The sequence below is a fragment of the Enhydra lutris genome, unplaced genomic scaffold, assembly GCF_002288905.1.
Source record: "Enhydra lutris kenyoni isolate GAN:26980312 unplaced genomic scaffold, ASM228890v2 scaffoldscaffold17, whole genome shotgun sequence".
Taxonomy (NCBI): Eukaryota; Metazoa; Chordata; class Mammalia; order Carnivora; family Mustelidae; genus Enhydra; species Enhydra lutris.
The window spans coordinates 37414664-37436889 of record NW_019154101.1 but is presented as its reverse complement, the minus strand read 5'-3'; the positions used below and the strand labels follow the sequence as shown (position 1 = coordinate 37436889).

General features: G+C 36.4%; 1 protein-coding gene across 2 annotated transcripts in view; it reads right to left on the bottom strand.

Annotated features, from left to right (window-relative positions):
- LOC111147605 (utrophin) overlaps positions 1 to 22226 on the bottom strand; it is a 552279-nt gene that overhangs the window by 324693 nt on the left and 205360 nt on the right. For both annotated transcript variants that reach the window (XM_022503758.1, XM_022503757.1), the window contains 8 exons: positions 20700 to 20861; positions 20133 to 20261; positions 19245 to 19418; positions 17353 to 17508; positions 10620 to 10790; positions 5413 to 5592; positions 3014 to 3142; positions 2539 to 2709 (listed from right to left, as the gene is read on the bottom strand). In XM_022503758.1, the coding sequence (XP_022359466.1) occupies positions 2539 to 2709; positions 3014 to 3142; positions 5413 to 5592; positions 10620 to 10790; positions 17353 to 17508; positions 19245 to 19418; positions 20133 to 20261; positions 20700 to 20861 (1272 nt within the window). The remainder of the gene's footprint in view (positions 1 to 2538; positions 2710 to 3013; positions 3143 to 5412; positions 5593 to 10619; positions 10791 to 17352; positions 17509 to 19244; positions 19419 to 20132; positions 20262 to 20699; positions 20862 to 22226) is intronic.

The window sequence follows — 22226 nt, the reverse complement described above, 5'->3', positions numbered from 1 at the left end:
AGAGAGAGAGAGAGAGAGAGAGGGAGGGAGGGAGGGAGGGAGGGAGGGAGAGACCAAGCATAAGCAGGGGGAATGGCAGGCGGGGGAGAAGCAGGCTCCCTGCTCAGCAAGGAGCCTAATGTGGGGCTCGATCCCAGGACATGGGATCATGACCTGAGCCTAAGGTAGATGCTTAACCGACTGAGCCACCCAGTTGCCCCTGAAAAAATAGATTCTTAACCAAACCTGCCATCATTAATCAGGGGGATGGCATGTCAAGAGAGGAGCTAGCATTTATTTGAATTGACTTTAATTTCATTCATTCATAAAGTAATGATTTTATCTAGTTGGGCTTCTCTGAGTTACCCCTTCTTTCTAAACTCCAGCCAGAGATGTGAGCTAGTGGGCAAATAAATGAGGCCCCCTGCAGTGCTGTGAGAGGATTCTGAGATCACGTATGAGCACAGCAAGAAATAGGGCCAAGATCCAAAAACCATCCCTGCCAGGACCACGGAAAGAAGAAAGGCCACCACCAAGTACAGGTACATCCCACAGAATGTCTCCTGTAGAATCCCCTTTGGATTTTGATACCCAAAATCTGAAAAAGTACATCTTTCTCAATGCAGTATTTTCAGACAATATCATTATAGAAAGACTTCATATTTATATAACTAAACTCAATGTAACAACTTTAATAAAACTAATGTGCAGGAAAATAAGGTGTTGGCTGAGCATGGGGAAACGAGCACTCTCTGATTATGGAAGTAAAAATTGGCACAAACTTTTTGTACGACTCTTTGGAAAATCTATTTAATGGTATTTATACACACAACTGCTACAACAATTTCAAGGAATTCAAAGAATTGACCCTAAAGGGCACACTAACAAATGAGCAAAAAGACATGCATAAAAGAATTCTGACAATTTGATATTTATAAAAGGACACTAAAAGTGGAAAACTGACTTAACAAAAGTGTAATAGATCATATAATGTAACACCCCATAGCTCTTGAAAACCATGTCAAAGGAGAATAAGCGAAACAATATAAAAATTTTAATATTTTAATATCACAGAGATATGAGTAAGAGTAGACATGCATGCCAAAATGTTAATAGAAGTTATTTATGGGGACAATAATTTTGCTTCTTTGTACTTCCTCTCACTCTTCCCTATGTCTTATGCCTTACTCTTTTAAACCAGGAAAATGCTCCTATATACCTTTTGAAAAATACAAATGAACTTGAGTCAGAGAGTAGGGAAATAAGGCCAAAGCTAAGAAAGACAAAAGTTAAAGCAAGTTCTTTGTTTTCCTTAAGTTGTAAATAATCTAAGTATATTTGTGAGCTAAGAAAGATAGTTTGGCTTAATATGTCAGCTATTACAAATTAAAGCTGACTTAGATAATGTCTACCTCTTGCAAAAAAGAGGGTCCTTCCTCTTAGATAATTTCCACACACAACTCTCAGGAGGTAGAATTAACCAAATACTCAAAACCCATTGGCCCAGCTGGGATCCTGAAAACCTCATAATCCTGTCAGAATGAACACCTAGTTTGAATGACCCCCAAAGTCAACTATGCTGCTTTGTTTTTTGCCTAGCAAACCATCGAAATGTTCCCATCTTTTCAATTTCACATTTACTGAGCACTTGCCACACTCCAGGCCTTGAGAACACTACAGTAAAATGCCTCCTTTCCTCCCTCTCAGGAAACAAGGGAAAGAAGAAAGAGAATTAGTAAGATAACACAGAGAGAAACATTATCATACGGAAGCATAAGGAAAAGCTTTTTTAAGGAAAACTCTTATTTATTATCCTCTTATTTAAATTTATAAAGCGCTTTTTCAAATTTATAACAGCAGATAGTAGCTTTTCAGCATTAGGTCTAAATTGTGAAATTTCTCGTAACTTTTGGTTGCAAACAAGTAAAAAACCAGTTCACAAGCATGTAGTATGCACAAATTTATAAAGTATGACTATAAAATAATGGATTTAATATTCATGCCTAGCTTGAGAATGAGTCTTAATTTTTTTTAAGATTTATATATTTATTTATTTATTTGGGAGGGGGAAGGGAGGGAGGGTAGGGGCAGAGAGGGAAGAGGGAGAGAGAAACATAAGCAGCCCTGTGCTGGGTGGAGAGCCCAAAGTGGGGTTCAATCTCACAACCCCAAAATCATGATCTGAGCAGAAACCAGGAGTCAGTCACTTAACAACTGAGACCCCCAGGCTCCCCTGCCCTTTTTGTACTTATTTATTTGAGAGAGAGAGAAGAGAACGCGAGAGCAGGCACGGTAGGGAGGGGCAGACGGGAGTCTTATTTTATAGCCAATTTTAACTTCTGATTGAGACTCTGAACGCTTCTCTCAAATGGTTTCTTCAATACTATTTCCTTCATAGGCAAAATCACAAATAAATAAGGACCGATGCTGCATTCAAAGAAAAAGTGATTAAAATCACCTTAATTCCCAAATTCTTTGATGTATTTACCATACAATCACCTATCACGGAGATACATGCCCACAGGAAAAGTAGCCTTGTATTGAAATATAATTACTCACCTTGGCACTCCTGATATGTTGAGACACCTTTTCAAAGTTTCTATTCAGTTCAGCTAACTTTGGTTCTACAAGTTCCCTGCTTGAACCTCCACGGGCATTCATCAAAACAACGGCTTGATCCCGGACATTTTCAACTTGGAGGTTGGCATCATCTAGCTCAGATATTAAACGCTAATTGCAAGAAACACAAAATTATCATATAAGAAAAATCAAAACCAAACATGGGGTGTGATGCTAACTCAAAATTAAAGGTAGTTTAAGTGCATTTCTTGAATCCCTGGAAAAGATTTTAGAGTAATCAATTTAATGAAGAGCTATTCCTGTAGGACTCAGATGAGACCTCAGTTTCTCCCACCAAAATAAAAACTAATCTACTCTGAGGGAAGAATGAAGGCACAAGGAACTTGGGGCACTAGAGAAAAGACACCAAAACCCTCCACTCCCACAAACATTACTGATGCTCTGTGCTTGGTACCTTCACAATTTCTTCCCGTTTACTAGCTGATTTTTTTTCAATCTCATCCAACAGAGCTTCAGCTTGATAAAGCCATGTACTTATGTGAGCAACATTTCCGTCAAATATTTCCAACTGGTTCTGATGGTTCTAGAAAAGAATTAATGAAACAATGATGCAATCACGTGCAATATTTAAGACAATAATCTTCGATGACATTTAAAAGACCTGTGAAAAGCCAAATGTACGCTGAGTTTCAAGATAGCTTTCCATCTTTCTGCAAAGCTCTTTCCCAGTGAATAAATCATTCCTAAAAATGCATGGTTATGTACTTCTTAAATTTACTTGATTTAGACCTTAACACAGTAAAAAGTTAAAGGCGGATAAAAGGTGAAACTTTCTTTTTCAGTTTCATTTTGCCTCCCTTACTCTTCATTTTTATAAGTAATTTCATTTACCCTCCTTGATCATATTTTTTAAAAACTCACTTAAAAAGTAGTAATATAAAGGAACAATTAAAATATGGGTTGAGTAAGCATCTGCCTGCTCAGTGGACTGAACGACTGGCAGGTCTGCTGCTTGTCAGCTCTTAGAAGTACAGCTGGCACAGACCTCACTAACATTTCCTGAAGCAGGACAGAAAATGTGATTGAGAGAATAAATGTGAAAACCAGAAGAAAACGGTTAAACCAAATCAAACAAAGCAAAATAGCTGAGATGAAGGCAAGAATTTAGGACTTGATCAAAAAGAGTAGGGAAGCCTTTGGATGAAATTAACAACTTCTAAGAACTTCATTTTATAGGATAAAGGAAACTAGGAAAAAACCTTACAAGTAATTATATGACAAGAAAACAAATTATTAATCCATAATACGGAAAACAGTTAAAAAAAAAAAAAGAAAATTGAGAACTCATAAATGAGAAAAGCTTTGCAAGTGATCCAGGTTCTAAGAAAGAAGAACAAGAACTGATGACCACCAGACTTATTTAATGTTAATATTCTAAGGGCGCCTGGGTCAGTCAGTTAAGCGTCTGCTGGTGGGTGGCTTGGGTCATGATCACAGAGTTCTTGGATGGAGCCCCAGCTCTGGCTTCCTGCTCAGTGCGGAGTCTGCCTCTCACTTTCTCCCTGCCCCTCTGCCTCATTCATGTTTTCTCCTTCTTTCTCTCTCAAATAAATAAAATCTTTTTAAAAAGTGTTCTAATAGGACTATAAAGGTATTATTTGAAAGGAGAATTTGGAAGGTACTGGCTGAAGAATATAGAAGTAAAAGGTGTGAGATTGTAGAATACAGTTAGTTACAGTAAAAATGAATATATAAAATATTTAATGAACATATTTTACGAGCCAAGAATTTCATATTCTTTTTTAACATTTAACAACTTTGTGAGATATGCTCTTTTATTCTGATTTTATAGACAGGGAAATTAAGATGTAACAATATTTAAGTAATTTACCCAAGTTTTCAGGTAATAAGTTGCAAAAGAACTCTGGATGAAAAGCTGACAGATCAAGATATGGGCCATAAGTTTCAATGCCCTACACATTCCGACTGATTTCAGTAAATGTTCCAAAGCACAATAATTTATTTTTCTCTGTCTCTATTTATTACCCAGTAATTCTATGAATTTGGAAAAAGTCCTTAGATATATCAAAACAAAATAATAATTTATAAATGAAACACCCTCTATAGGAAGAGAAAGGGAGGTTGCCATATATTCATTGTTAGTATAAGAGGGACAGAAAACCATTGTGCAATTTAAATAATCACTATTTCCATGAAATAATTAACAGTGGCATAACCAAAGACTAATAACAATAACCTTTAATAATTAGCATAAACATCATCATGATATCTAACACTGATTATTTTAAGTATAGTTATAGAGTCAAATATCCATGTTTCATCTCACATAATAATCACAAAAACCATACAAGGTAGAAATTACAATGCTGTCTATTTTACGTATGAGAAAATTGAGGTTTAAAGAGCATTTAAGTGACCTCACCAATGTCATCCCCCTAGTAGTCAAAATTATTACTTGGGCCATCATATGCTAGTATGCCATTATTATTAGAACACTATAAATATTATATATATCATCAATGATTGCATGAAAATTAAATATCGAATCATTAAAATATAACAAATGAGGTACGTTTACTAAGATCTTAATGTATATATTTATATGGATATCACAAATAGTCTATTACTTAATAGAGACATTTTTAACTCTTTCTAGTTACTATCTTTTCAAAAGAAAAAAATAACATGTAGGCTAATGAAATGAATTCACTTGAAGCAAAACATTATTGTGACACACAGAAAACGGGATTTATGATTCTAATCAAGGCTGTATCGGCTTTTAAATAATTAAAGGAGAAAAGACTTCACTGTTAAACTCTCCCTGAAACTTACCATTAACGTACCGCACCAATCCTCCGTCCACGTGCGGACTCGGCTCCAGCCAGCGTTAAGCACACAGAGCCGTTCCTCTAAAACAGGCTCACTGCCCTCAATCAAGTTCTTCAGGGCAGCACTGCTCTCAGTGATGGCATTTAAATCAGCTTTTCTCTTTTCCAGGTCCTTCAGAATATTCTAAAAAAGAAAAATACCAAGACCCACTTGATCTTTCCAAACGTCATGAAAGGTTTTTGTTTTTCTTTCTGTTTCAAGATTTTATTTAAATTCAAGTTAGTTAACACATAGTGTAGTATTAGTTTCAGGGGTAAAATTCAGTGATTCAGCACTTGCAGATAACACCCAGTTTACACAACTTTAATTTTTTAAAAACTTTTCTTCTACATATGCGTAGTAGTCCATGACTCTCTTAGATAATTCACAATATGTCAAGGGTTTCCAGAACTCCACAACCAATTCGCATGTTGAGAGTTCTTAACTTCCTAATAAAAACTAAAACAATTAATTAGCATGCAAATACAAAAAAGTAACAAATTCGGTTGTGAAAAGGTAATCATTTCATTAATTTTTCATTAATTTTAAGTACAAATGCTACTTATTACACACAAACACCAAGTATCTTCATCATAGCTTTAGACATAACCAATTTTATGTTCAGTAACTATAACCTGGGAAAGCAAAACTATCCCAGAAGTTACAATTCTCAAAATTTTATAATGAATTTATCTCCTGGGCCACTACAGGAAACTACTGATGTGTGTTACATTTATTTGGAAGGATAACACCCTGTACTAATAGACTTAATATATAATCTTAATATATAATCTGTTGCATTAGTATTATTAAAAATATTTCATCTTAGCTAAATCACAGGAGAACTAGCATGTCTAAGCTGTAGTCATATAGTTGCCATATGCAAAGATAATACTCTGGGTGGTATAATGATAACTTGATTTGCACATTCATAAGGTTTGACCAGGCAAGACGTGTACTCAGAGAAATACAGAAAAAATGCTGGATTCCAAAATTAAAACTACAAAGTTCTAAAATCAAAAACTAACATGAGCATATCTACCCCACTGCTATTGTACCTTTTTTAGCCAACATTTAAACAAATCATTTCCAAGAGCTCATTTATATTTAATCTCACATCATTAAATTACATTTTGGAAGGCATAAAAATTACAAATTCCCAGATGAGTCAAGGTTTAAACATTCACTTGGCCATATCAAATACTGGTATATTTATAAAGGCACTAAAATGTTTCTTCTAAATGTTCTTCTCCAGAAGGGAGTTTAAAAAAAAAAAAAAAAAGAAAACCACAGCCAAGCTCTCTGCAGTAAAGACTTTCTATCTACCTTCACAGGGAATGTACTGATTGACAGAACAGTCTTTAAGAACTATATAAAATAGGGGCGCCTGGGTGGCTTAGATGGTTAAGCATCTGCCTTCAGCTCAGGTCATGATCTCTGGTCCTGGGATCGAGCCCCACATCGGGCTCCCAACTCAGTGGGGAGCCTGCTTCTCCCTCTGCCTCTCCCTCTGCTTGTGCTCTCTCTCTCTCTCAAATGAATAAATAAAATCTTTAAAAAAAAAAAAAAACTATATAAAATAGGGACACCTGAGAGGCTCAGTCCATTAAACATCTGCCTTCGGCTCAAGTCATGATCCCAGGACCCTGTGATTGAGCCTGTGTTGGACTCCCTGCTCAGTAGGGAGTCTGTTTTCCTTCTCACTCTACCCCTCCCCACTGCTTCTGGGTGTGTATACACGTGTGCATGCTCTCTCTCTCTCAAATAAATAAAGTATTTTTAAAAAGAACCATACGAAACAATTAACTACAAGTAATTAAATGTAAACAGTGCACACAACTATCTACACTAATAGACTGTACTGTAAAGAAAATGACTATATTGAAAATAATATTTAAGCTACTGAATAAAAATGCTATTAAAGTTCAGGAATGAAAATGCTATTTAAATTTTTACATTGAAAAAATTTTACATAATTTTTAAGTGCAAATACATTAAAGTGTTGTGAAATATGAATGTCTCTTAAATCTGAAAACAACACTGAAAAAGTAGGTGATTATGTTTCATACTGATGTTTCATTTGATTATTCTAATGAAGAGAATGTGCTGTGACTTCGTGATTTGTATTTATCATCTTCATTATTTCAAACATGAAATAAGATTAAATGGGAATTTTAAAATGAACAGTACCAGAAAAGACAATCTTACATTGTTTTAAAAGTCTTTACCTTAAAAAATAACCAGAATCAACTAATTGAATGGAATTGATGTGAGTACACAGATGATTAAAAATTAAATATGTGAAAATCATATTGCCTATATACAAGCTGTAATTAGTATAAAAGAGAAAAAGCATACTTTTTATATACCTATAAAAATAAAAATGTAGGAATAAACAACTTTGCATACATACATAATGTTTTTGAAGGAAAAAACCAAAGCATTATGTAGTAATATTAAAAAATTGGGGAGAAAAAGGAAATACACCATTTACTAAGAAGACTTATAACAAAGATATTGATTCTCCTCAAAACAAATTTATAAATTTATGGAAATTCAAACCAAATTTTCTAACAGAATTTTTTAAATAATTTCAGAGTAGCATATTTTAAGTTTATATGAGTATACACACACACACAAACACACAACAGAAATAAAAGATGGACTCTTTTAACTACATGTTGAAACATATTATGAAGCCATATAGTTAAACAGTTGAAGAACAATTCAGAGGGTCAAATAAGTGAAGTGGAAAACAGAGAAAAGCAACAGGTAAAAAGAATATATGAATTTCGCATGTCAAATCAGAAAGGAAAAAATAATTAGTAAATAGTGCTGAGATAAATGGTTAACTATTGGTCCAGAAGGATTAAAACATTAAAGGTAAAAGATGAAACTACAAAAGAGCTAGAAGAAAATGTAAATAAAGATTTATATAACCTTGGAGTTGGACTTTCTAAGAAGCACTAAAGACAGAAACAACGAAGAAAAAGATGAATTTTATTCTTTAAAAAATATACAATAAGGTGGTTTTAAAAAATACAGAACAGAAAGGAAACTTTTTTACAGACGCAAGGAAACAAAAAAAACAAAACAAAAAATTAAAAGAAAAATGAAACAACCCACAACACGCTAAGCATTTATTATTGGGGTAGGTAAAGAGCTCTAAATTAAAAGACCAGAATGGTCAAAACTACAAAAAGGTAGTTTCTCCTTAAGTAGGCTCCATTCCCAGTGTGGAGCCCAATGTGGGTTTGAAGTCACAACGCTGAGATCAAGACCTGAGCGGAGATCAAGAGTCAGATCCTTAATGGGCAGCCATCTAAGTGCCCCCAAAAGGCAGTTTTATAAAAAGAGCTACAGATGGCCTCCAAACTTTGGAAAATGTTGCAATTAAATAACCAAAACATCATATTTGCCTACCTTTGAGCAAGTAGGAATTCTCACTCACAACTGATGGGTATAATATTTCCACAGGGCAATTTTATAATGTGTACAAGAATTTTAAATGGATATATCCCTTGACCAATATTTTTAAGTCTAAGAATTTATCCTCAAGAAATAATCATGAATATATGCTATGATTTAGCTTCAAGTATATTCATCACAGCATTTTTTACAATAGTGGAAACTGGTAATAATTTAAATGGATATGAATAGAGAAATGGCTTAATTTTAAAAAAACCAATAAAATACTACGCTTCTCCAATGTGTGATACAAAACCTCTGTAGGTAAAGAAAAATATGAAAGATAAAAGTTTTTAAGACAGGTTAAGAAACATTAGACACAATATAATTATTTTTAAATGTTTCTGTCCATGTTTATATGTGCCTATAAAAAACAAAAACAGTGTATTCTTTGAGTAGAAATGATTTTTGCTTCCGTCTTTTTTCATTACACTGTACAAATGTCATTCAATTAGCTTACATGACTTAAGTTACTAATAAGAAAATAATGGCTTTCAAAATGTATTGTAAAAGAAGATATTATTTTCTTGAAAAACTTAAACAAAAAGAAAGTTTGATGTCTTTGCTTTGCTTTTATCAGCAAATTCCAATGTTCCCCCTTTCCTTCCTGCATCCCTTTTTCCATCTTCTTGTCACGTCACCACAGTCCATGACCTAATTAAACTTTTCATGAGCTATTGTAATGCTTTATATCTTGACTCTCATTCAACTGTTACCCCTACAAAGTGTTCAAATTAAGGAATGGTTGCATCATACATGACTCACAGCACCTGTTCTCCACTTCCTACAAGCAAACACCTGTAGATGTCAACAGTGATATTTGTGGCTTTATAAAAATTTCCATCACAGTATTAGTCATTTGTATTCAGCACTTATCTGTATTATACATGCTTCTTTCTTAGGAAGTACATTTAGGGAAGAAGAATGCCTTTGCTTTAAAAAAAAAAGACTTTGTGTTCCATCAGTCCTTTGTCCACCTCAAAAGAATCAGCAAATCTACTCTCTAATCTCCGATGTCGAAATAACTACAGAGTTACAGAAAACTCTTGGATCTTTTACTGATTTTTTTTTTTGAAAATTCTGTTCCTATACTCTTTACACCAGTTCACTTGCAATATAAAGATTAGTTATGGGTATAAAAGTTATTACAGAAGAATTAATACTCGGCCCAATACTCTGTGAAAAACCAATACTCAAAAACTATCACCAGCTGTGAAGGTAGTGATTAGAATGTTTTACGTACCACACAGGCACAATGATCTATGTGAGTTTAATGGTTTTGGAATCAAGATAAAAATATCGTCTTAAAATTGTTGTCTTTTATTTTTTTTTAAAGGTTTTATTTATTTATTTGTTTGTTTGTTTGTTTGACAGAGATCACAAGTAGGCAGAGAGGTAGGCAGAGAGAGAGGAGGAAGCAGGCTGCCTGATGAGCAGAGAGCCCGATGCGGGGCTCCATCCCAGGACCCTGGGATCATGACCTGAGCCAGAGGCAGAGGCTTTAACCCACTGAGCCACCCAGGCACCCCAAATTGTTGTCTTTTAAAATAGTCTTTTCTTTTTCCTTAAGACAGAGAAGTGGAAAAAATAATGGAAAAAAAGAAAATGGTGTATTTAACATGAAATGGAAATAAAGGACATCCTGAACAAAATGCCACAGGAGATCCTGGCATAATATTGGCGTAACCCGAGTTACAACTTACTTTAGCCCAGGAGATTTCTATATCCAAGTCCCCACTCAAGCCTCCAGACGTGGATTTCTGTACCAATTCAGCTTCAGTAACAGAAAGCCATTCAGAGAGAGAAGCAGTCTCTTGCTTCATTTTCCGGGCCAACTGTGATGCTCTTTCCAGGTCCTGTTTTCCCTCTGTCACCTAAAAAGGAGAAAGAGAGAAGGGGGGAGGTAGAGAAAGAGTGAAAAAAAAGGGAGGGAAGGGAAAGAGAGAGAGAGGGGGAGAGGAGGGAGAGAGAAAGGGAAAGGAAGAGGGAAAAGAACATGAAAAGAATAAATTCAAATAATAACTAAAGATCCAAACTATTCATACTTAAATCCCAAGACATACATAACCTTTCTCTCTCCCACCTGGAATCACTCCATTCTTGTATTTCTACAAGGGGACAATATACTACAGAGGTTAAGTGTCGGACAACCCTGGGTTACTTTCTAAGTGACCTTGGTAGAGGCATAGCCCTCAAAAGGTTGATATTTATGTATCAAATAAGAAAGATATATACACAGAGGGCTTGGAGCAGACCTTGTAACAAAGTTAAGGAATCAGTAAATGTTATCTTTTATCTTTTGAATCGAAGATGCCTTACAATCCTCTCAAGAAAAAATTCTGTTTAAAAAACACACACATTGGGGCGCCTGGATGGCTCAGTGGGTTAACCCTTTGCCTTCGGCTCGGGTCATGATATTGGGGTCCTGGGATCAAGCCCCACATCAGGTTCTCTGCTCAGCGGGGAACCTGCTTCCTCCTCTCTCCCTTCCTGCCTTTCTGCCTGCTTGTGAACTCTGTCAAATAAATAAAATCTTTAAAACACACACACATATATACACTATATTCTAGAAATGTGAGGGGGAAAGAGTATGATTTTCATAATTATGTTTTGCCATTAACTACTTAATTTAAAATAAATAAATGCCTATGCAGCATAAACCTTTAGTATTATTTTGTTTTTGTAGCTGACGGAAAGCAAAATGAACTGAACAAACATTTATGAGGCACTTAACATAACTCCCACATCATGCTGAAGAATCTTACCCATGCTATGCAATAAGATCTGCAGCCCCTGTGAGAAGCTAGCCTTCCTACTTTGCAGGTCGGGGCAGTGACACTTAAAGGGGCTAAAGCTATGATCAGGGGGACATGGCCACTGAATGGAGCCTGGTCTGACCCTTTACGTTACGTGATGGTACTCTCAAAACTATCATTCATTATCTAAAGCTGAGACAGCATTTTTAAGGGTATCACAAAACAATACATAAATAAAAATGTGTTCTTCCTTTTATGTGTACATATGTAGAGATAAATTGCATTACCTAAGTAGCAGAGTGATAAGTCATGTATGGAATAAGACTTTTCTTAGATGATAGAAAAACTGAATTTTCTTAATAAGTAACGTGGAATTGCATTTTTTTTCTGGCCCCCTAGGTTCCATTTTACTGTTTCATACCTCAAGGATTGATTATTATTAAATTCCTTCTTAAAAGTGAAATATTTTTCTCTACAGAGTTTAATTAGAATTCATGATTTTAAATTAATAGCCCCTCAATGCAGACTTCAGGAGACAAATACATGAATTATATTAAAAGATATTAGGCATTCAGAAGACCTCATCTGATTTTGACATGCCCAGGCAGTTACACAAGCATCATAAAACTTAATGCTACCAAAGATTTGTATATACCCGGAAGAAAATAATTTACAGCTTAACTTACAATTCACTCTTCTCAGCCCAACCAATACATTTTGAGATGTAGTCCATTCTAAATTAGGCAGAATCAACTTGGAGAGATTTTACCTAACCATTTATCTTTTCTCCCTCTTAGATATTCAACCATTCCCTCTTCACAGGATGATCCCCATCAGCTATGAAATATACTCAAGTCTTGGGGCACCTGGGTGGCTCCATCAGTTAAGCATCTGCCTTTCGCTCAAGTCATGATCTCCAGGTCCTGGGATGGAGACCCACAGGGGGTTGGAGGGAGGCGTCCCTGCTGAGCAGGGAATCTGCTTCTCCCTCTCCCTCTGCCCTTGTCCCCCCTGTTCATGCTCTCTCTCTCTCTCTCTCTCTCAAGTAAATAAATAAAATCTAAAATATATGTATACTCAAGTTTCTTATATTTTTTAAAAAACTGCCTTTGACTGCATCTCCCCTAAGACCTTCCTCTCTCCTATCTCTCCCTTACCAATCCTCTAAAGCATTTTCTTACCTTCCCCACATTTCTTACCTTCTCCCATCCTGTCTTCTGCCCCATCACTCCACAGAAATTGTCTTTGCTGATCTCAATAATGATTTCAAGGGCAACAGATGTAAATGGGCATCTTTAAGTTGACATCATTTTTAATGTTCAGTAATTCAAAAACAGTGCCTACACCCATCTCAAAATACCTTTTTCCATTGGCTTCCCAGCCCCACCACTCTCCTGGTGTGCTAACACTTCTTGCTACTAACTGTTGTTTCATTTACATATATTTTGTTTTTTCCATGTGGTTTTTTACGGTGTACAATGTGATCATTTTATGTACATATACAGAGTGAGATGACTACCACAACTTAATCAATGCATCCATCATCTCCCATAGTTATCTTTTTTTTTTTTTTTTTTTTGGTAGTGAAAACACATCTATCCTCTTAGCAGATTTCAAGTATACAATTATGGAAAACAGTATGGTGGCCCCTTAAAACATTAAAAATAAAACTACCGGGCGCCTGGGAGGCTCAGTTGGTTAAGCAACTGCCTTTGGCTCAGGTCACGATCCTGGGGTCCCGGGACCGAGTCCCGCATCGGGCTCCCAGCTCCATGGGGAGTCTGCTTCTCCCTCTGACCTTCTCCCCTCTCATGCTCTCTCACACTGCCTCTCTCTCAAATAAATAGGTGAAATCTTAAAAAAAAAAAAAAATTTTTTTTTAATTTAAAAAAAATAAATAAAACTACCATATGATCCAGTAATCCTACTTTGGTGTATATATCCAAAGGAAATGAAATCAGTGTTTAGAAAAGATATCTGCATGTCTATGTTCATGGCAGCATTACACACGATAGTCGAGATGTGGAAACCACTTAAATGTCCACTAATGAACAGATAAATAAAATGTGGTACAGCTATACTTAAGTTTCTTTTGCAGACATATCTTCCTCAAATTTCTTACTAAATAATCTAATTCCTCAAGACTTCATTCAGGCCTTTTTTTTTTTTTACTTAAAAATTATTTTTATTTTTTCCAGTTTTATTGAGATATGGCACTGTATAAGTTTAAGGTATATGCAGCACAATGACTTTACTCACATAGATTACAAAATGATTACCACAATAACTTTAAACATCCATCATTTCACACAGATACCCAAAAAATGGTTTAGAAAATGGTTTTTCAAACATCCATCATTTCATACAGATAAAAAAAAAAAAAATGGTGAAGAGAACTCGTGCGATTTACCCTCCTCACCACTTCTCTACATACACATCCAGTGGTGTCAGCTGTAGGCAGCACGCTATACATTACAGCCCTAGGGCTTATGTATCTTGTGACTGCGAGTTTGTTATTTTTTATCACCTTCATCCAATTCCTAGACCCACCAGTCCCCCATCTCTGGTAGCCACAAATCTGATCTCTCTTTATGTGAGTTTGGTTGTTGTTCTTTTAGAGATTTCACATAAATATGAGTCATACATTATTTGTCTTTCTCTGTCTGACTTATCTCACTTAGTACAATGCCCTCATTGTGCTAAATGAGATATACCATATATAGTACATATATCCACATCTTCCATATCCATTCTTCCATCAGTGGACACTTGGGCTGCTTCCATGCCTTGGCAACTCTAAACAGAGCTACTATAAACATAAGGGTGCCAATATCTCTTCAACGTAATATTTTTCTTTAAGATTTTATTTTATTTATTTGTTAGAGTGAGAGAAAGAGAGCATAGGCAGGCAGGCAGAGTGGCAGGCGGAGGCAGAGGGAGAAGCAGGCTCCCCGCAGAGCAAGGAGCCTGATGCGGGACTTGATCCCAGGACACTGGAATCACGACCTGAGCCAAAGGCAGCCGCTTAACCGAATGAGCCACCCAGGCATCCCTCTTCGATATAATATTTTTGTTTCTGTCAGATATATACCCAGAATTAGAATTACTGGATCATACTATAGTTCTATTTTTAATTTTTTGAGGAACCTCTGCACTCTGTTCCACAGAAGTTGCACCAATTTACAATCCTACCAACAGTGCACAGCCTGTTCTTCACATCCTCGCCGGCATTATCTCTTCCTATTGAACAGGTGTGAGGTAGTATCTCACTGTGGTTCTGATTTGCATTTCCCCAGTGATCAGTCATGCTTGAGTACCTTCTCATGTACCTGTTGATCATGCATATATCTTCCTTGGTACAATGTCTATTCAGGTCCTCTGCCCATTTTTAATTGGATTATTTGGGTTTTTTGCTATTGAGTTGTATAGATTCTTTATATATTTTTGATGTTAACTCATTATCATATATATGATTTACAAATATTTTTTCCCCATTCTGCAGGTTGTCTTTCCATTTTGTTGATGATTCTTTGGCCGTGCAGGAGCTCTTTAGTTTGATGTAGTCCCACTCATTTATTTTTTATTTTGTGGCCTATATAGGTTTTTCTTTTCTCATTATATCTTCTCCCTAGACAATCTCATCATCACTGAAAACTTTAATTACTGTCTCTACGCAGATGACTCATAAAATTCCTAGCTTCAGCCCAGATATAGTCTCCAGACTTGAATAACTTTGTGAGTACCCGCCATATTCAAGTCACTCTCACAAAGGCACTTAACATGTGAACATGCCCAATCCATACTTAGGACTTTTCCATGTTTCCGCCTTTCCTTCCGCTGCCCACCCCCAGTCATGGCACCACGATCTTCCACGTAACCAAGCCAGAAACCCAGAGGTCATCGATCATCTCCTACCACACTCCCACATCCTGATCCATCAACAATTCTTACTCACTCCACTTCTTCAATGTGTCTGAGACCATCGGCTCCTCATGCCATCTCCACCGCTCCACCATCGTTCATGCCACCATCATTTCTCACTAAGAACACAATGACTTCCTAACTGCTCTCTTCACATCCACTGCTGCCTTTCTCCAGCTCATCCCCCAGACTGCAGTGAGTGATCATTGAAAAAGCCAATGCATGAGCTTATTATCTCCCTGTTAAAATCTGCAATAACTTCTTAAAGCTCTTAAGATTAAAATCCTTATCACAAACCCAGACACTAGTATGCTCTGGTCTCATCCCTTTCCCTAATACTATGTTCCCCACACTTGCTCTCTCTGCATTAGTCACACAAATGTACCATGCTGCCTCTTGCCACAGGGCCTTTCCACATGCTCTCCCAGCAACCTTAAAGGCTGCTCCACTGCTTTCACCCAGGCTATTCCTACTCATCCTTCAGATCTCAGTTTACACACCATTTCCTGAAGGAAACGTAACCCCAGTTACATTTCTATAACCCCAGTCTGGGCCAAATCCTCCTTGACATATACTCTTAAAGCACCACATACATTCCTTCCTAACACTTCAGACTGCTAATATGGTGGTACTTTGTAAGACTACCTGATTAATGTTTTCTTCTCTCATAACCCTAAATTCTATTAGACAAAGAGATAATTTATGTTTTTGTGTGCCACTGTATATCTACTGCCTATATGCTTCCTGTTAAACAGTACCATCTCAATTGTATTGAATGAGAAAATGACTTAACACTAAAACCATAGACACATTGGAGAATTGACATTAAAATGGCAACACCATTCCCATCCAAAAAATGCCCAGTTGATGAATAAATACAGTAATATTTGAGAAATAACTTCAGCTGTAAAATAATACCAAGAAGCTCTACACTGTGTGTTCCAGATGTGCAGTGTATCAAAATGATATAAAATGTATCAGATTAGCAATCTTCTCTTGCTTTAGTGAGGAGGTCAAAATTGTCCAGGAAATGTATGCACCGCTTATTCTTATTAATCCAAAAATGATAGCAAAATTCCAGCTAGTTTTCTCTGGGTCTGTGCACCAACTTAGGTACTATTTAAAAACCCAAGAAGGATCTAAAATATTATCTAACACAGCTTTCCAATATTGCCAAGAAGATATCACTTTAAACACTTTTGTTGTAGTTTTGCTTTGCTTTGCTTTCCTTGTTTTAGGGCAGAGTTCTCACAAGAGAAGACATTCAACCTTCTGAATACAGTCATTCATAATATATGGCCAGAAGTCCTTTTGCAGATTCACTCAGATGCCCAAATTATAGATGTTTCTTAAAAGGATTTCAGATCCTGCTAGATTAATGTGAACTTCCTGTCACTTACCATTTATTAGAGTCCCAGTGTTTTAATATTTCTCAGTAGACTACTCAATTTAGAAATCCCGGGACAAGTAACTTGAGTTTATACAGGGGCTATCACTGGGATAGTTAGAATAACTTCTGAAAAGTGACCAGCCATTGAAAATACAAAAATGAGTCTGGATTAAATATTAAAAGTAAATTTCTCTACAATTCATCATTGTGATAGTAATATATAGCTGTAAAGAAATATAATAAAAAATACTGGAAGAATTGAAAGCACTATTATTAGTGCCCCAAAATTCAAACATGCATTCTTCTAGGAGCAAGATTTTAAAATGCATAAACAAGAGAGACACAGGGGAGCAGTAGGCATGTCCTTACCTGGGCACCCAGGTCATTGTAGAGAATCTTCAGAGAAGTCAGCTGTTCATCCATCCCCTTGGGATTGTCTGTTTGTTGCTTTTGGACAATGTGCCTTCCTGTTTTGATTACAGTCTCCACTTCCAGCTTGACTTCACTCAACGTTTTATAGAGTTTCTTTAAAAGAAAGCAAGGCACATTTTACACACTGTGGTGAAAAGTTGCTAATTGGAGTCATTTCAGAATGCGGCTTATACAGACTGACAGCTACAAAGTAACTATGGAGATCAAAGGGCTTTATCTTCCTCCGATTTGGTTCAAAGGACAAGTGAAGTGAAATCAAGGTTGTATTATCTTTTCAAAATCAGATAAGAAAATAAACTAATAGATATTATACTTGTTTAAAAAACCCTCAAACATATATTTTCAAGGTTTAGGGAAGTACTTAGTAATAAAAACATTTTTCCTACATAAAATGGAAAAATATTATGACTAAAAACCGAATGTCTATCATTTTTTAAATTACATTTTTAAAAACCATACATGTTATTACCAGAAAAAAAGCCAACATTGGCTATATTTCTGGCTGTTGAAATTTGGAAGTATTAACATCCACTTATTTTTTCTTTAGAATTCTGTGAAGTACCAAGTCTACCACAATGAGCATGTATTACTTACATGATGAAAAGATATATACTCAATATATCAAGACGTATGTATCTATAAGAAATTGGAGTTACGTAGGTCAAATTCAGAGCCATCCTCATCCTAGTTACCTTGAAACTAAAAAGCTTTTATGTGGGTAAGTTCTCTTGTTTCCGTCCATCATGACCTTGACCTGAAACATCTCCTGTGGCATTGTCGCATAACAACAAACCATTGGACTAAGTTACATAAGGTCAAGGACAGTGTTCTACTGGTCTCTGTGTCTCATTAAATCAATAACTACTTATGTCTACACTCACACACATACATACACATATGCCCACAAATGCAAACATACACACTCACATAAACACACATACTCATACACCCAAAATTTACACTGTTTGTTCATTCTTCCACCCACTCTAGCTTTTGAGTACACAAAACTTCAGTGTCCAACAAATAAGGAGACTACAATTTTGAAAAGCACAAAGAACTCTGCCCCGACTTTTGTCTTAACAAGTGTCATCTTAAGTTCTCTGTGAGTCTTCTCAAGGAGAAGATTAATTCTAAGATTGTGTATACTTAGCCATATTATTTTTAAATTTCTACTCAACTGAATTATAATGTTCAAGACCAAAACAGTAATAAAGCCTTATAAATAACTTTTTTCACATCTTAGTTTTAAACTGGAATTTAAATTTTTACTTTCCTAGAGAATGGGGTTTTTTTAATGCTATAATATTCCCAACATCATTCTAAGTATAATTTCCTCTTTCATATTTTAGGCTTAAACTTTTTAAGTTGAAATTCAAAGTTTTACTTTCCTTAAGAATGATATTCTTTTACACTGTAATATTCCTGACATCTATTCTCAGTATGGCTCTCCTAGCTGACTCAAACTTATCCTTTAAAACTTAGCTTATTAGTCACATTCTGTCAAAATCTTCCCAAACTTCATGCTGTGATTAAGATGTTTCCCTTGTTTTTTAAATCATGTTATATGCATGTCTATTCCAGCTTCCTTATCTCATTACATTGTAGTAATTGATTTTACTCTCTCCCACCTGTCTCTCTCATCTCTTCTATTTTCCTTGAAGGACAGGACCACACTTTGATACTTTTAACCTGTTTTTCCACCATTGAGCTCTCTTCTTAGCTCACTAGAGACTGGTAATTATTAAATAAGCCATGTACAGAGGCACTAGATGAAACTATGTTAGCTGCTGGAAAACCTACTGGACACATTATCCCCCCAGTGGCCTCACCATACACTTGTCCAGATGGCTCTGTATGACATCAGGATCCACATCCTTCACGTCCAGAACATGAAGTTCTGCTTTCACACAATCCAACACACGCTTGCAATCAAGCATGCGCTGCTCAAAGTTAGCAGGCTTCTGGAAAAGCTGGAACTTTGTGGACACCTCTCGAAGTTTCCTCTGTTTCCCGAAATGAACAAAATAAGTAATTTGCATCAGAATGATGATCTCTCTCAGCAGAGATATGAGTACAACATACACTGCTAAAGAGCTGCAAGACAAGGCAGCCATAAAAACATTCCTTCAAGGAACATAGGCTTCCCAACTACCTGAGTGCCCTGCACAGAGCAGTGTCATGAATTACTTGACAGAGTATCAGTCTAAGACATAAGAAAAGACCAAACTGGCCTCACTAGAAGTAAAACTTCACAGAATTTTTAACCTGTTTGAAAAATATAGTTCAGGAACCTAAAACTCAAATGCCCTTCATAGCAAGCTCAAGGTCAATCATGCATCCACCATTAAAGGACCAGGTGGTGTCACATCCCACGCTCTCAACCTGCCCAGTGCACCAGCCACACCAGAACAGACAGAGGCTCTGCATTAATGGAAAAATCTATATAAAGATAAGTTCTAAATCTAGCTTGCTCTCTCTTCGCAGTTAAACTATAAAATCAGATTCAGTATTTTCCACCCATGTAACAATTTGTTTCTGCCTCTTTTTCCGGGAGACAATGCATCATTCCCATCCCACTGCTGACATCATAAAGAAGACCAAAGTCATCGAAGTCATCAGCTCTTCCTCACATTTTTTTTCTTGTTTGTTTGTTTGTTTGTTTGTTTTTTAACACCCAGCACATCAAAGAGTAAAAGGGAACCGCTCTCCCTCTTCACCTGTAACGCATCCATCTGATTTCCTCCTCTGGCATTCCTGCCTTCTGGGGAAGTTAGAGGCTGGGAGCGTGTGTTTCTTCTCAACTCCTCCAGAGTGAGCTCATGGGCTGAGATCTCTGCTTGGATTTTCTGCAACAAAGAGATCAGAAAGGGGAGAACGTCTTTTTTATTAAAGTTCCAGAAAGTCACACAATACATAAGAATATGTTGACCACTGGACAAGCTTTAATAACTTTTATAATAATACAGGCCACCTGTGTTGCAGGACTCCCATGTGGGACCCACAAACTAAGAGCTTTGCGTTTGTCATTTCTAGTGTTCACCACTTATTTATAAAAAGGCAATTTTCCCAACTTCCCAACTTTAATTTTAAAATGGTGATCATCTGCCAGGGTCTCACAGAGAGACCAAAAGAACTCCAAAACCCATATGCGACCCCATAAGTAAGGTCAATCTTCCTCACTGGTTCAGTTTGGAATGGCATGAGGGGCTGGCTGTCTTGTGGGGGAGGAAGAGGTGACATATGCTCTTTTTATGACTCAAGAGCCCTCCACTCCACAGTGGTACCTGAGCTTCCTGTGGAACTTGGAAGGCATCGATCCTATCAGTCAAGTACGTTGTCAGCTGCTTGTCCAGCTCCCCCAGGCTCTCCTGCAGGACCTGAAGCATGTGGTCAGTTTCCCGTAGGACCTGGAGTTGCTTTTCCAAAGCAATCTGCTTGCTCTCTGCCTACACAGGGGAAAAACTGAATCATTAGTTGCTCAGCACCAATATAAAGACCTGAATATAAGAGAACCCTTATGTTCTGGTCACCAAGGGAGAAACAGACTGGAAAAGCACCAGGCTCAAAACTTGGGCCTACATTATAAATAAATAATAGCTAGCAAAGGTAACAGTGAAAAGTTTCTTCTAGTATCGTATTTATCTGACAGTGAATTACTAATTTTTACTTCTTTCTACGTAAAGTGACAAAATATAAAAATGCCCTTGAGGGCATTATGCTAAGGGAAATGAGTCAGACAAAGGAAAGCAAATAGCATATGATCTCACTTATACATAGAATCTAAAACAAACAACAACAAAAAAAGCTCTTAGAGACAGGAACGGAGTAAGAGTATGAAGAGAATAGATCTTAAAAGTCCTCATCGCTAGAAAAAAATTGTGACTATATATGGTGAGGGATGCTATTGTGATCGTTTCACAATGTAAACACATATCAAATCATTACATCATATACCTGAAAGTAATATAATTTTTTTAAGATTTTATTTATTTATTTGACACAGAGACAGAGATAGTGAGAGAGAGAGAGAGAGAGAGAGCACAAGCAGGGGGAGCAGCGGAGGGAGAGAGAGAAGCAGGCTTCCCCATGAACAAGACGCCCGACCTAGGGCTCAATCCCAGGACCCCGGGGATCATGACCTGAGCTGAAGGTAGCCGCTTAACCAACTGAGCCACCCAGGCACCTATACCTAAAAGTAATATAATGTTATATTTCAATTATGCCTTAATAAAAAAGAAGAAAAAAGTAAAGTTTTCCTACATAACATATTAAACAGAGACAATCAAAATGTCATCTATTACACATTTAGGACATTTACAGGAACTGGCAATCAGCTTATCAATAACAATACAAAATATAGCAAGAATGTCTATCAGTAGAATGAACATATACATCTCTTTTTTTTTTTCCCAAAGTCTCAAGTTCTACAGACTTGCATACATGTTGAACCACTACCTGATGCACTTTTGGGGTAAACCTGATGCTATTCACAACCTAACCATCAATCATTATTATTTACTGTGTTTAAAAGCATGTAATATCCATCCAACCCTCCTAGAAAGGATAATAGCCTTTCTCTACTTAACGATATGAACACGCATATTGTGGTGCACTCTGAATAGGTATCTAGAGGTTATGACATTTTACAACAGCAACTTATGTCAAATTCAGTTGGCCCTAATATTCACTAGGATAATATGGGTTCCTAGTCTTATATACAGCTGTAATAACCTTAAAGGAAATTAAATACATAGGTAGTAAGAAGGAACACTCTTAAAGACAGACTTTTTTAATCATCAAAGTTCTCGTTG